This window comes from Pleurodeles waltl, chromosome 6 (assembly GCF_031143425.1).
Source record: "Pleurodeles waltl isolate 20211129_DDA chromosome 6, aPleWal1.hap1.20221129, whole genome shotgun sequence".
NCBI lineage: Eukaryota > Metazoa > Chordata > Amphibia > Caudata > Salamandridae > Pleurodeles > Pleurodeles waltl.
The window spans coordinates 758523526-758540248 of NC_090445.1; the positions used below are offsets into that span (position 1 = coordinate 758523526).

The following is a 16723-nucleotide window of genomic DNA, read 5'->3' on the forward strand; positions in this document are numbered from 1 at the left end:
GCGTGGTTGACTGTCTGTCCCAACCAATGCCCACCCCACTAATTGAGCTTGTACAGATTCACAGCTTACTTGTCCCTTCTGCACCTGGAGGGATGTAGGACAGGCAAAGCATGAGGAGAATGGCTCATGCTTCCATTCCATTGCAACGAAAGCCCAAAGAAAGGTGTATGTTAGTCACACTAGCTCCTATCACATCACTGGTTAGCTTCATGACCCAAGATGGATGTGCGAGTTTTCAAGTAATCACACAGAATTATTGAGGCAGCACTCCTGGAATTCAAGAGAGACACCCCATATATAATTATACATGGGATGCATTTCTGTCTTGACGTAAAAAAAACTCCACGTCACAAATAAATAGTGAACAAATGATATAATGGCACTGCCATATGATAGCAATATCACTATTATGACATCTAATTCCATGCAGTAAAGAAGGCTTTACGTTCCTTGCATATGAAGGCAGATCACCTGGCATGCTGTGGATGCGCTCCTTCTATGTGATGATAGAACTGCTGGCATGAGACACCAGAACCCACACATTGCAAGCAGCACCCAGAAGCATTAGGTAGTTACCTTGAAAATGACAGTATACTAGTAAGGGGTTAAAGAATGGTTTTAGTAATGCAATTAAACGCCGAATCTGGTATTTCTTTTTAAACTAATGATCGTTAGGTGAGCTATTGTAAATCCTAACTTTCCGTGAATACAATTAATGGGTGTAATGTATGTGGGTTTTTATTTTGATAAACCAAAGTTTTATAGGATGTTGCTATGACCAGTCTATTGAAATAATTTGATTATATGTAGTCAAGGTCTACCAGTCTAGTTCACACCGCTTTGTAGTATGTGTATGCAGCACATGCTTGAGTGAGAATAGGATGCAACTGAGCGGTAATCTATATGAATAGCAGCAGGAGGAGAATCATTTTTAAAATTGTTCTTGATAGAGAATTTATCTACATTCCAAACTTCGAAATACTTCCTCGCCCTTTGCATTGGTGACAAAGGTTTGTTTAGGTAGACTGCTTTAATCTCTTTACTGGAGTGGTGAGTATATTAATTTACTAGTCCGCAGGTATGTGTTGTTTTTATGTGCTGAGAAGGAGTCAAATAGTTCCATCATTGTAAATGTACTGTTGCAAAGTTATTGTTTATGAATAATTTAAAAAACATTGTGTTTACCTAGGCAATGCTAGTCTGACCTCTCTTGTTCGTATTATAATTCGTATGTTATCATATGTACCGACTGTTTCTCTTTAAACTGCCTCTGAAATGTTAATAGGGCTGGGGTGCAGTCACTCACATTTCTATTTAGTGGCATCTCAAGTGCTAAACCAGTAGCCATGTCAGACCAACTAGCAAACTGCACTTCATAGCATCAAATGTAGGAGGCCATTCTTACAAAGGATTAAAGCAGGATCCTAAAAGCAGTGTACTGCCAGACAGAAAGACCAGACTGAATGAAGGTGTCACACATGACCCCGGGCAGCTTGCCAGGACTGCTGTGACATATCAGGAGCATCCCGAAAGGTGAGTGAACTTAGTGCAGAGGCATTCACTTCTCAGCTTTACCACTGGCAAACTCGTAAAACTGGGGAATTGTCAGTCTGTCATATGTCTGGGTCACCTATAAAGTCAAGTATGGGCTAGTAGGGGTAACTCATATGGCAGATTTGCTTCTGAAATGCTGGTAGGGCTTGTTCATATTCAATCGCGTCCCTGAATATCAGTATAACTGGCCACATTCACTTACAGGCCAGGAATATGTGTGCAAGGCCGACTGGGCTGGTGCAGTCTTACATCAGTCTTTTATCGGAAAGGGCAATAGGGTTTGGGCAGAGTCAGTCAATGCATCCTAACATATCTGACTAACAGCACTCCAGCCCTAATGCATCCCATGATGAAAATGGAAAACTCATAACAGTCATATTTGTAGAGTTTGTGTTACCCAGAGGAGTCTGTTGGTGCTATCAACCCAGATGTGTATTGTTACTTCACTCAACTGGATGCTTATTATTACAATCAGAAGAATAACCAATGGCATAGACCAGTCTGGAAATGAACGTGTGGCTCAGGGTCAAACACAAAACTGCAGTGGAAGTATTCATCCAGCAATGAGTCCGTAGCTTCGGGAAAAAGAACACTTTAAGAGAAACAAGATCAAGGGGAGATCTGGGGCCTCTGGTAACTTCATTAAGATACTCGACTTGTCGGTACTTTGTTGTTTTTTAAGGTAGATTTAGATTTACCTTGTTAAGTGCAAACCTATATTGCATATTGCAAGATCTTGCTGTACAAAATTGCATAAATAAATACACGTCTCCCTAAGGTGCACAATAAGAACCAATATTAAGAACTGGTGTCCTTGAGACCTTAGGATGTTAGTGCAGTTACCTGCTCTACCATCGGATTGATGGCATTTTGTGGCTAAGCTGAAATACCTTTGCTTTGCCTTTAATTGCTTTACCCTTTTCGAGTAAAACTATTCCAACAATGATATCGGGCACTGAAAATATGTTTGAAAGAACAGATTACTATACCTACCAATATCATTGATTAAACTGCTCTCAAGTTCTTGATATTTCTCATGAACAATGACCTCTTCGACATCAAAGATTTGTTCGTTGGTTTCATTTTTCTTAATATCATGTTTGCCGAGTGAGATCTGAAACAGTTCAGCTCGTGCTCTGAATATCAAAACAGCCAAGAAAGAAGAACGTTAGCAAAAGACCACTGGTGTTATTAAATAAAAGAAATACTTTTGGTTAAAGATACACTTCTATCTATACATTAGGTGCTAATCCACTTTGTTTGAAACTATACCGTTGGGTCTGGGATCAGTCCTTCTCATGGCAATTGTAATCAAGCTCCTGCGCGAAGGTTGCATGCAGGAGTTAAAAGCAAGATTGCAAACCAAGTTGTGTCCAGCAACTCTATGACCTATGTGTTTAAGCTGCCTGATTAACTTTGGATAAAAATGTTGTAACTAAAAAAAAAGGAGTTTACAATATTTGTCTTGCAGCACTGTGCACTTTATGTTAAGTTATGATGTATGTGTCCAACGGTAAATAATTAACAAACAGTCTTCATAGGAATCACTTTAGTTAAAGTGGAGGCACTATGCTCGAGAAACGAAGTTTTTTAAAAAGTTGTTACCGGGTGCCACTGCACACTTAATTCACGTTAGAGTGTCCAACAATTTGGCTCAGTTTATTCTCAGCCGAATTACTCCGAAACAATGAGAACCCAGCTCCTGTTACAGTGCCAGGGTAAAAATGTAAGCGTTTGCTCTTCACTGGCACTGAATGTGCAGTGATGATGCAGTTAGGCTGACCACCTGGCATTAAGGCAAATTCTGGACAGGACTGTAAAAAATTCAGGACAAAGGGTCAAAATTCAGGACAAAAATTCAGGACAAAGGGTCAAAATTCAGGACAAAAATTCAAGAACAAACGTCAGTTTTACAGACACACGCAAGAGAGGCCATGCCTCACTATGTTGTCAGTGCATTTATTTACTCTTTTTTAACATAGCACTATTTATTCACTGTGGTATTTTTGTGATTGCCTCCTGGTATGCTGCATTCAGGTGTCACATTACGCCCTTGTTCAGTAGTAAATTAATGCCCTTCAGTACTGCGGCAAGGCCATTACCCCTACCCAAATCTACCCGATCTTTCCTGAAGAGAAAGTAACAGCAACATTTTGATTATGTTTCTGAACATTTTAAAACCCCTGGCAAACAGTTTGGGAAACATTAAGGTAATTAACCTTATGCTAGTTTAAACAAATTGAACAAAAACATCTGGCTTACCCCAACCGCCCATGGACTTTCAACTTATTTTTTTTTTAAAGAGGCAGGGCAGATGGTGTGGGCGACAGTCTCAAACCTAATGTCAGGATGTGATGTACCCATAACTTGTCTATAGTCTCACTGCACTAGAGTGTATGTCTGGGACGCTACATTTATCTCAGAAATGGGAGCCCGGACTACCAATCAAAGATAATAAAAGAGGAGGATGAAATCAAGAGCAAATAGGAGATCCACGGCAAGTAATTCAAAGGGTTGTTGCTAAAAACTGGATAAATAAAGAAGAGAAGAAGAAGGTGGGACGATTCCTTAAATCAGACAAGATGGGTCCACCAAGACTATTCGAAGGTAGTGGATACCTGGGGAGTTGTCTCTACACACAGGAGCAAAATAGAAGGGGCACTGTCAAGTGGTTGGACATGCAAAACCCATCCACCTTGGCAAACTCTTCTGGTGCAATGGTTCGCTGTTAGTGCTTTTGAAGGGTGAGCAAGGGCCAGACCCCTTGCAAGGTTGTGCAAGGCAATTTCCCACTTTGTCCATGTCTTTATATGGTTTTGAAATTGAGCAAAAGCCAAACTTGAGATCTGGGTTATCCCTAAGTGTCAAGTACAAATAGAATCTTAAAAATATTTGGGATGTAAATTGCACAAACACAAATTTCCAAGTTTTAAAATGTAATTAGTGTTTCTTTAACATATGGCACTGTTGTTGCCTTTATATACAATTAGATCTCAGATTGAACTGGGAAACTGTTACATTTTGATACCTAATGATTAATATCTACCATTCTTACACTGATTTCCAGAATGAAAATCTCAGCAGAGCGAACAGTCCCTCCAAGCCCAGTTTGCCTTATGGTCTTCTCTTCTGCTTTCTGTAGAGGCCATGTGGCACTAGTGAAGATGGTATGCTACCCTATTGATAGTATTATTTTGCAAACCTTCCCCTGCTCGTCCTTCATTCCTTCTTCAGACAGGCCACACATCTGATTTGGTCGCTGTGGCGCCGTCGGGCAGCTCTTTCCACTCTAAAGCTAACTGTGACTGTGGGTGGATTAGGTCTTCTGGACTTAGAATGCTATTATTCAGCTGCACAGGTCCAATGGGTGGCTCGCTGGCTTTCTGCCCACCTCCCTGCATGAGATGAGGTTTACCAGTAAAGACTTTTAAGAAAGACTTAATGCACTGCTTATTGTTTCCTACTGACCATTCTACGGATCACCATCCGGGGTTATCATGTACGGCTTTCTCTTGCCTTGCCAGAACCTGTAAACTCACTGACACGAAGAAACCCTATGCTCCTTCACTACCTTTGCTAAGCCTTCCCACTCGCACAGGATGGCTGTGCTCAGAGCAACTCCATCAGTGGCATGTTGCAGGTGTCTTAAAATTGGGGACTTTGTTTCTGAACAGTGAGCTACTAAATTTCCAAACCCTTGTGGCAGACTACCATCTTCACCCCGGTCAACTCCTTACTTACAACCACCTTAAATAATCACTAAATGCCCTATTTCATGTCTGCCACCTAGCACTAACCTTACAAGAGGTGTACCAGAAGCTCTGTACCATAGGAAATGGTGGCAAACTGATAGAATGGGTGTACATACCTATCATGCAACATGGAAACCACTCCAGGTCTTCTCATCATACTACCTGGGTGATTGATGTGGCCAAACCTCTGCAAGATATGGACTAAAATACTGGACTTACACCACAAAGTATCCCATAGCTGTCACTTTAAGTAAATTCATAGTGCTTCCTTGTGAATGCATTCTGCCCGTTGCTTGCCATTGGCCTTGTGGTTTGTAACTCACAATTTGTTGCTTTCAATTTGCTGGCTTTATTTGTTTTAGGCTATGCAGCTTGCATTCGTCCCTTCCCTTGCCAAAACCTTATTTACAGTATCCTGCTGAGTGCTCCCTTTCTGTAAACAGGCCTGTAAATCTTGTTCTTATCTTATCATATTTGTTGTGCATTCAAAGAACAAAGTCAAATGTCAGGCTCTGTCTTCGGTGGGAACTTAGTGTTTACTTTCCTTTCTCCGACTTCAAAGTGAGAGGATTTATGCGACAATCTTGCTGGATACTGGGGTTAGGAAAGAGTTTTTTCTATCACATGACAACATTTAAATAAACTTCAGAATATATCAGAATTAGAAGTACAAATCAAGCACATTTTTGTTCATTCTGAACTGTGCTGGAAACAAATACCTTTACATGATTAAAACAAATTATTGCATTAGGTGATGCAATTTCCACACATCATCGTCTGTGCACAGTATAGTTTGATTAGAAAAACTGTATATCTGTGCAAATGTAATGGTCATTTCAATCAAAAATGTGTTGTCTGTAATGGCAGTGTGTTAGCATACCATCCATACAGCACTCCACTCTGCTCTGCACCACTACACGCCACTGCACCCTACTCTGTATGACTCTACTTTACTCCACTCCATGCCACTGCACTCTTCTCCATTCGGAACCACTCCACATTATGCCACTGCACTCTATGCTACTTCACACTATGCCTCTCTACTCTACTCTGTACCACTCTACTCTATGCCACTGCACTTTACGCCTCTCTACACCACTGTGCTCTGCTCTTCTGCACGCCATACCACTCCAGTCAACACCAATCTAATCCGCACAACTCCACTCTCTGCAACACTGCACTGTACGCCACTGCACTTTAAGCTAATACACTCTATGCTAATGCACTTTACTCTGTAACACTCAACTCTATGCCCCTGCACTCTACATCAATACATTGTACATCATTATAATCTACTCTGCACCTCTGCGCCACGGCACTCTACACTACTTTACTATATGCCATCACAATCTATGCCCCTTTATGCAACTCCACTCTACCCTGCACCTCTCTCTACTGTGAAATAATCTACTTTATGCCACTGCACTCTGTGCCACTGCACTCTACCCTGCACCTCTCTACTCTATGCCACTGCACTCTACTGTGAAACAATCTATTCTACGCCACTGTACTCTATATCACTCTGACCACTGCACTCTAGTTCAATGCACTCTACACCACTGCAAGCTGACACTCTGCAACACTGCACTGGCCGCCACTAAACTCTACACCACTCTGCTCTGTACTACTGCACTCTGCACCAATACACTCTATTCCACTGCATTCTATGCCACTCTACTCTGCCCAATGCCAGTCTATGCAACTGCACTCTACACACTGCACTGTATGCCACTGCCCTTTACTCTGCACCACTGTACTCTATGCTACTGTTCTCTGTACCACTCTACACCACCGCACTGACACTCTACTCTGCAACTCTGCCCTCTACACCACTCTACTCTATGCCACTGCACTCCAGGCACTATACTATACTCTACACCACTCTACAATACTCCACTCTGCACCACTCTACACCACTGCACTCTATACCACATGAGTCTACTCTGCAGACTGCACCACTCTGCATTACTGCACTCTCTGCTACTCTACTGTATGCCACACTACTCCACTGCACTCTATGTAACTCTACCCCATGCCATTCTATGCCACTGCACTCTGCGCCAATGCACTCTAAACAGCTGCACTGTACGCCACTGCCCTCTACTCTGTACCACTGTACTCTACGCCTACTCCACTCTACATCACTGCACTGACACTCTACTCTGTAGCGTTGCACTCTCCACCACTGTACTATACACCAATGTAATATGTACTACTGCATTCTATGCCACTCTACTCTGCATCACTCCACTCTACAGCACTTTGATCTACTCTGCACCACTCTACACTACGCCACTGCACTCCCTGCAACGTGAGTCTACTCTGCAATCTATGCCACTGCACCACTCTACACTACTGCTCTCTCTGCTACTCCATTGTATGCCACTCTACTCCACTGCACTCTATGCCCCTCTACTCTGTCCCACGCCACTCCATGCCACTGCACTCTAAACCACTGCCAGTACGCTAACGCACTCTAAACAACTGCACTGTACCCCACTGCACTGTACTTTGCACCACTCGGCTCTACACCACTGCTCCTATGCCACTCTACGCCACTCCACACAATTTTGCCACTAACTTTAAGCCATGCTGAACAGCAGCTACCCTGGTGTATAACATGGCTAATGGCTAAAACACATTAGCAAAGCCAATAACTTTCGTAGATGAGACCTATTGGCTTTGCCAATGTTTGTTAGTACTATGAGGTACCTGAAAGAACTGTGAAAAATACAATTACATCATAATAAAGGCTGCTACAAAATGCGCAAATACATTTTGGTTAAATAAAAAAAAAGTGCTTCTCAAATACAGATTTGAATAATATACAGTTTATACCTAGTACTAAAAAAATTTATAACACTCCATTAAAACCACACACTCCACAGCTCACCTTGGAACACCATTACAATACCTATCTAAAAGAAATATATTTGCCACCAGAAAACTTCAAGTGACTCCTTTTAGTAAAGTCAATGCATGTTTTCAAGCCCCTTTGTATTGGCAGATTTACCGGTTGGGCACATTTGCATATCTTTAGGGAAGGAGACCCCCTGTCAAGAAGGTCTGATTCTTATCTGTCTGCCCCTCCCTCCCTCAGAGCACAGGAGACTCCCTGCCTTTGAAACCTGCTGGTGAAACTCTTCTGCCCGTAATTTCGCCCTGCCTCTGTTGCCCTTTAGGTGAAAGGCTAAAATTACGGACAAATGCCGTCCGTTAAGGCTTTCATCACGGACAACGGACAGCAGGGCGAAATTACGGACAGTCCGTGAAAGTTACGGACGGGTGGTCACCCTAGGTGCAGTGCCATCACATTAGTGAAAGAAAGAATGGTGACGAACTTGCTCTACCTGTCGTGTCATACGTCTAGCGTGTGAGAAACAAAATTTCCATGAAAACATTTAACTGAAAAACGTCACTGGAAATCAAAACCACAGAAATGCAAACTAAAGAAATACATTTCAATAGAATTAGAAAATTAATGGGATAAGGTCAGGATTGATTAGGGTTGAGTACAGAGTTATGTTCAGGTTTAGGTCTGTGGTTTCGGGTTAAGGGTAATTCAGGGCCACAATAAGGGTGGGAAATAGCTAGGTAAATGGCCAGAACAATAGTGAGTACCAAAGATGGTGCTTAGGTTAGGACCTGGTTAGTTCTTGGGCAAGGGTAAGAATTTAGGATGGGTCGAGTTAAATTTAAGTTCAGCCTAGATTCACTGTGAGGAACACGGTATGGGCATTGTTGAAAAAGGCCCTTCTGCAGGGTTATCCCCAGACTTTTTGCCTTCCTCCTTCTCTTTTTCTGACCTCATTTTTTGCTGGCTTTTAGACTCTGCACACTTTCCCACTGCTAACCAGTGCTAAAGTGCATATGCTCTCTCCCTTTAAACATGGTAACATTGGATCATACCCAATTGGACTATTTGATTTACCTATTAGTCCCTAGTAGAGTGCATTATATGTGCCCAGGGCCTGTAGATTAAATGCTACTAGTGGGCCTGCAGCACTGGTTGTGCCACCCACTTTAGTAGCCCCTTTACCTTGTCTCAGGCCTGCCATTGCAAGGCCTGTGTGTGCAGTTTCACTGTCACTTCGACTTGGCATTTAAAAGTACTTGCCAAGCCTAAAACTCCCCTTTTTCTACATATAAGTCACCCCTAATGTGTGCACTATGTAACCCCTAGAGCAGGGTGCTGTGTGGGTAAAAGGCAGGAAATGTACCTGTGTAGTTTACATGTCCTGGTAGTGTAAAACTCCTAAATTCGTTTTTTACACTACTGTGAGGCCTGCTCACTTCATAGGCTAACATTGGGGCTGCCCTCATACATTATTGAAGTGGTAGCTGCTGATCTGAAAGGAGTAGGAATGTCATATTTAGTATGTCCAGAATGGTAATACAAAATCCTGCTGACTGGTGAAGTTGGATTTAATATTACAATTCTAGAAATGCCACTTTTAGAAAGTGAGCATTTCTTTGCACTTAAATCTTTCTGTGCCTTACAATCCACATCTGGCTGGGTTTAGTTGACAGATCCTTGTGCATTCACTCAGACACACCCCAAACACAGGGTACTCAGCCTCACTTGCATACATCTGCATTATGAATGGGTCTTCCTGGGCTGGGAGGGTGGAGGGCCTGCCCTCACACAAAGGACTGCCACACCCCCTACTGGGACGCTGGCAGACAGGATTGAACTGAAAGGGGACCTGGTGCACTTCTAAGCCACTCTTTGAAGTCTTCCCCACTTCAAAGGCACATTTGGGTATAAAACAGGGCCTCTGCCCTACCACTTTAGACACTTGCTGGAGAAGAAACCTGAACCAGAACCTGCATCCTGCCAAGAAGAACTGCCTGGCTGCCCAAAGGACTCCCCTGACTGCTTTCTACAACGGACTGCTGCCTTGCTGTTGGCCTGCTGCCTTGCTGAACTCTTGCCTTGCTGCAGAAGTGCTCTCCAAGGGCTTGGATAGAGCTTGCCTCCTGTTCCCTGAAGTCTCAGGAACAAAAAGACTTCTTTCTTTCTTTCAACTGGACTCCTTGTGCGCCGAGCAATTCGACCCACAGTTTGCTCCGCGGTGAAAAATTCACTGCACGCCGATCCGGAAAGACGCTGCTCGACCCCGCAAGGAAAAGATCGACGCGACGTCTTCGGTGCAACCGGAACTTCGACGCACGGCCTGCCTGGACAACGCCACCCGACTTCCAGAGAGGAAACCGACGCATCGCCTGCCGTGAGGAAGAAAATTCCACGCACAGCCCACCGAAACGACGCACAGCCGGACAACAAACCCAGGATTCCACGCACAGACCCCGGGGCATATGAAAACCCCGCGACCCACAGAGGAGACCTGTCCGCGTGCCGGAAATCGACGCCTGTCTTCCCCGCGTGAAAAAAAACGACACAAGTCGTTGTGTGTGAAGGGGCGAAACCGACGCACACACCATTTTTCCACGCATCTCCTCCTCTGCGGCCCTTTGCGGAGACTTTCCACTCCAAACCAGGTACTTTGGGCTTGAAAGAGACTTTGTTTGCTTTTTGAAGACTTAAGACACTTTATATCACTTCTCAGTGATATCTCTACATTTTCATACTGCATCTTTTATCGTTTTGACCTGCAAATATCCAGATAAATATTATATATTTTTCTAAACACTGTGTGGTGTACTTCTGTGGTGCTATTTTGTGTTATTATATGATTTATTGCACAAATACTTTACACATTGCCTTCTAAGTTAAGCCTGACTGCGCAGTGCCAAGCTACCAGAGGGTGGGCACAGGATAATTTGGATTGTGTGTGACTTACCCTGACCAGAGTGAGGGTCCTTGCTTGGACAGGGGGTAACCTGACTGCCAACCAAAGACCCCATTTACAACAGGCATGATTATGGTTAGGGTGGGGTCAGAGTTCATGTTAGGAACAAGGTTTAAGTGAGTCTAGAGTTAGATTGTCCTTAGGCTCAGGGCTAGGTTCAAAGGTTGCATTAAGATTTACTGTCCCATTTAATTGTAAGAACGCTTTTTAGGAAGTTTATCTGAGGATTGGAAGCTTTTTGCAGAAGGTAATAAGTTAATTAGTCGATTACTTGCTATTGCATTTCAACAAATTACTGTCAATTTGAAAAAGAACTCTATGGTTTGTTATAAAAAATGGTGGCATAGTATTAATTTCAGCTATAGATTTGAAAGAGATTTTAGCCCACCAGTTTCACTGGCTATAAAAAGAATGTCTATAAGGTTACCTGTTACACTTTTCTTAGATACATTTAGTTCACAATGAACTAACTCATTTATTTCTCTTAATATTGCCTTTAAATAGCTATGAATGATATCAGACATGTTGTCTATAATGATGAGGGTTTCAGTGAACTGAGGAGGCTTCAGTGATTCTCAGCTGAGGTGAGGTTGACATGGATTCACTTAAATCTGCCAGAGAGAAACAATTGCAGAGATGGGAGGGACCTCTGTGCTGTCAATTTGCTGCCAAAAGTTGATGATTTTCTCTTTGAAGACAGTTTTTATGGAGTTACATTTTTTTAATACTTGATCGGTAGGTTAGATGTGGGTTAAATGTATGCTTCTGCAAAATGCTTCCATGATGATTGTAGTGCATTGGATAACCTTGATTTAGAAATGTGCAAAATGTTCCTTAAGGGTTTGTGGTCTTCCTACAGCTGTGTTTGAAGCGACTGCTGTTGTAACCTCCTGATTGCATGCCTACAGCAAATGTGTGCATATCATAGTACATATATGATTTGGATTTAGATGAAAGGGTTTTGATTTGAGCACAGGTATCAGCCATGGATAAAAGTTGGAAAATGAGGGAGAGTGTGACGAGTATAAAGTGGATGTCAGTGCCAGGCCTAGATGCAGCACTGGCCAAGCGATTGTTGTGAAATGTGAAGGGATGTTCTTGAGCACCAGACAATATAGGAGTATAAATATATTTGGACTGCTTATTAGTCACATAGCTACTATTGGCTTTTCACAATTGGTACTTTAAGAAAAACTGTTGTGCTCCGCTATTAATTTGTATATAGAACCATTGGCCAGAAAAATCAGGCAGAATTCGATAATCTCTCCTTTTAGTTGCAAAGGCTGGGTGAAAAAGGTAGCTTTATACGCGGACGACCTCCTTGTATATACCGATGAGTTATCAACAGCTCTCCCCGCAGTATTAGACATTGCAGAGAAATTTGGTGGTATATCAGGATACCGGGTGAATGCTGAAAAGAAAAAAATATGCTGAAAAGAAAAAAATAATGTCCTGGAACCTGAAGGAAAACTCGTCCCATGGAAAGAAAGAAGTGAGATTCTTAGGTATAATAGTGACACATGATATTGAGCATCTGGCAGAGATGAATTAAAAAAAAGCTGTTGGTGGAATGTAATGGGAGGATGCAAAGATGGGCACACCTTCCCCTGACTACACTTGGAAGAGTCAACCTGGTTAAAATGGTAATCTTACCTAAGTGGAACTTTTTGTGTTCTACTATCCCCCTTACAATGCATAAAGGATACTTGGATAAAATTCAGCAGGCCATAAATGCCTTCGTATGGAGGTCAAAGGGCCCAAGGATATCCTGGAAAAAGCTGCGCAGAAGGAGGGAGAAGGGAGGTTTGGCTTTGCTGGATCTAAAATACTACGCATGGCCATTTCAACTTAAAAATTCAAGGATGTTATTTACATATCCAGAATCCACAGGGATCGGTGTAATGTATAAGGCTGTGGTTATCACTGTTAAATGGGCATTAAGTCACTTCTTATACAAATTTGGAGTCCCTAAGTTTTTCAAAAAGATCAAATTGAGGATATTGCAAGATGTTGCCAAGTGTTGGTACAAGATTAGCAACGAAATCAAACTATTACAGTTGAAATACTCCCATCTGGGAATCCCTGGGTGCACCTGAATATTTCAAAGATGTTCTTGCTCTGTCAATTAAAAAGGTGGGAATAGAAGCCTGGGGGACCTTTTCTACAAAGGAAACTTGCTCTTTTGGGAAGAGCGAATGGAGAAAACAGGGAGATCCCTCTCTAGACTGAAGTTTTTGTAAATAAAAGAATGGTCACAGGGGGTCAAGGTCTGTCTGGGTTCAGCAAACGTTTTAGAAGATAGCCTTCCTGTGTTTTCCTCTGTTCCAGAAAAGATTGCGGTCTGGTATTGGGAGATCGTGGAAGGTTTAGATGGAGACTTTAACCTGCCTACAGACCTTTAGGGGGACCTTATACCCAGGGAGATGGTGCTTAGATGGTGGAAGATATCTTTGTTAACTTTGTTTGAAGTAGTAAAACCTGCTCCACTAAGGAAAAACTACCTCTTTACCATACATAGCGCTTATATTTCGCCTGATGAGCTTTCCAAAATAAAAAAGGAGAAGTAGTGAAATGCCTGAAATGCAGTGTAGAAAGGGCAACAGATGTCCATATGTTTTTGGAATGTTCGGGCATCTATTGGTTTTGGGAGGAGGTATGTAGCACCATTTCGGGTATATTAGGGTAGAAAATTACAGTATTTCTCCCATTGATCATATTTGGGCAGACACGGGAATTGGAACTGTGGGGCAGAAAGGGAAGTAGAGACTGGTGAAAGTTTTTGTTTTATGCTATCCTAGTGGCTAGAAGAAAAATTTGTAGAATATGGATTTCCGGTTTCCTCCCTGACATATTTGTACACTCTCTTTCATACCTCCAAAATGGATTTGGAAGCAGGGGACTTTAGGAAGAAAAAATCTTTGAGCTCCTCTAGCAGAATGGAGTGGTAATTAAAGAGGCATATTTAGATCTGGTCAGGGAGTACATATCTAATGGCAAAACCTGGGGGTAAGGAAGCCCAATGATTATACACCTTTCTCCAGGATCTCCTGCCTGGTAGTGGCTTTCAATCCATGGTGGAAGGTCATATGAGAGCGAAGTGGAGCACCTGGCATGGGCCATCTCTGTTCCTTGAGAGGGTGCAAAAAGTTTTGGAATAGAGCTGATCTAGAGGCTGAGGTGAATGAGGACTAAAAAAAAACAACAAAAAAAGATTCTTTGGCACACTTTTTTGGGGAATTATTTTATATATACGTATATATATATATATGCATATATATATATATATATATATATATATATATATATATATATATATATGCATATATATATATATATATATATATATATATATATATATATATATATATATATATATATATATATGTATTTATGTATTTATATATTTATAATTATGTATAAGCATCCCATCTTCACATAAAACACAACAAAGTAGCTGAAGCACCAGTTTGGGATGCCATCCAATCGCTTTATTCAAGAGTGAACAACAGCTCTCCTTTTCCTGACGGGTTTCGGCTCCAACTGCCTTGATCACAGGTGAGACAATGCAAGTGATCACAAAGATACTGCTTTTTGAATTGCTGATCATGTGACCTCATATTCACGAACTCCATCTCCCAAGTTGCACCATTCAATGTTCTTAAACTGTGGTGCTCAATCATTGTACTGCTTGAAAATAGCGTTAGAAGCACCAAAGTTGCAAAGTATATTAGAACAGTGTCCTTGATTTCAAAGTGTTGCCCATATTGCTCTCGCCACAAGGAGGTCCCAAACAGCTAGAAGGGAGGTATAATATGGATGTATATATATGTATGTATGTATGTATGTATAGATAGATAGATAGATAGATAGATAGATAGATAGATAGATAGATAGATAGATAGATAGATAGATAGATTCACTCAAAAAACTAAAGGTTACAAGGACATTATAGAAAGATTCTGAATCTACTTGCACAAAAACATAGAAATTCAGCAGTTATAATTAGAGTTATTTCAAGTAACTATAAGTTGCACCCCTACCATGCACAGTTTTTCTTCAATAATTTGACTGCTAATGTTTCATGGATATTTTTATTGATGTCATGAGTGCTGTAATATCTAGGGTAATTAGCAGTGCATGGCAAGGGAGCGAGTTATAGTTACTTGAAATAACTCTGAATATTAGATTTCTTATAGCTGTCTTACGCTCCAGGGAGTCTAGACCAGATTAAGTTGATTACATTTATTGCAAGGTCAATTTCTTTTTTTAAATTAATATTATGAATGTACTTGTTTTATGTTTTTTTATAATATTATCCTATGGATCTGTTTTTATTGTTTTTTTATGGTTATTGTATTTTTACAACTGAAAAAAGAATATAAAAATATAACTATAACAGTTTACTTTCTATGATTTTGTTGCAGTAAATTCAGAACCTAAGTATAACTTCCTTCTAACCTTTGTTTTTTTTAAGTGAATTTCTATTATTATTTTTTTTATTCTATTTCCTAACTATAACATTCTGTGACCTCTGTTTTTTTCAGTGAATTACTATGTTTTTAATGTAATTTTAATTACTATACGTTAATTCAACCACCGCTGTGCATGGCAAACAGGACCTGCGGCCAACCCCGCATGGTGGGGGTTGGCCGCAGGGCCAGTCTCTCCGGGTGTGAGAATAGGTGCGAGAGGGTGCTCTGGGTGTGAGAGTGGGTGTAAGAGTGTCTATGTGGGAGTGAGGGTGGGTGTGAGAGTGCCTGCCTGGGTGTGAGAGGGAGACTCTGAGTATGAGAATGGGTGTGAGAGTGTCTCTGTGAGTGGTTGTGTGTCTGTGTGTGTCTGTGAGTGGGTGTGTGAGAGTCTGAGTGGGTCTTGGAGTCGGTGCATGAGTGTCTGAGATGGTATGTGCGCGTTTGTGTGTCTCTGAGTGGGTCTGTGAGTCGGTGCGTGAGTCTCTGAGTGGGTCTGTGAGTGGGTGCGTATGCCTGAGTCTGTCAGTGAGTATGCGCATGAATGTCTGAGAGGGTCTGTGAGTGGGTGCACGAATGTCTAAGTGGATCTGTGAGTGGGTGCATGAATGTCTGAGTGGGTCTGTGAGTGTCTGTGTTGGTGTGTCAGTATCTGTGTGAGTGACTCAGCCTCAAAGTAACCTCATGTGCCCTATATTCCAGCAAGAAGGCCTGCGGCCAACTTCCACCACGTACGGCCAAAGGCAATGTGTGGCATTGGGTTGGGTGGTTCTAGGGGGGTTGACCACAGGACTGGTGACTGGATTAATGTATAGTAATTAAAATGGCTTTACATTAAAAAAAGATAAAAATTCACTGAAAAAAACAAAGGTTACAGGGACGTTATAGTTAGGAAATAGAATTTACATAAACCATAGAAATTCACTTAAAATACCAAATGTTACAGGGACATTATAGTTAGGCTCACGTGTTAAATGTAAGTCACAAATAAAAAGAGATGGGCTCCACAGCCAAGGGGACACAGCACCTATATATACTATAACAAAGGGAATACCTCTTGGTAAAAATCTTGCGCTTAGGAAACAACCACCATTAAACACTCACCTTTCTCCCAACAGAATTAGTACCTTCTTAA

The 16723-nt window shown here is 41.7% G+C and overlaps 1 protein-coding gene across 1 annotated transcript in view; it reads right to left on the reverse strand.

Annotated features, from left to right (window-relative positions):
- Positions 1-16723, reverse strand: part of HABP2 (hyaluronan binding protein 2) — a 155985-nt gene that overhangs the window by 19961 nt on the left and 119301 nt on the right. The window contains exon 7 of the mRNA XM_069242213.1: positions 2548-2690. Within this exon, the coding sequence (XP_069098314.1) occupies positions 2548-2690 (143 nt within the window). The remainder of the gene's footprint in view (positions 1-2547; positions 2691-16723) is intronic.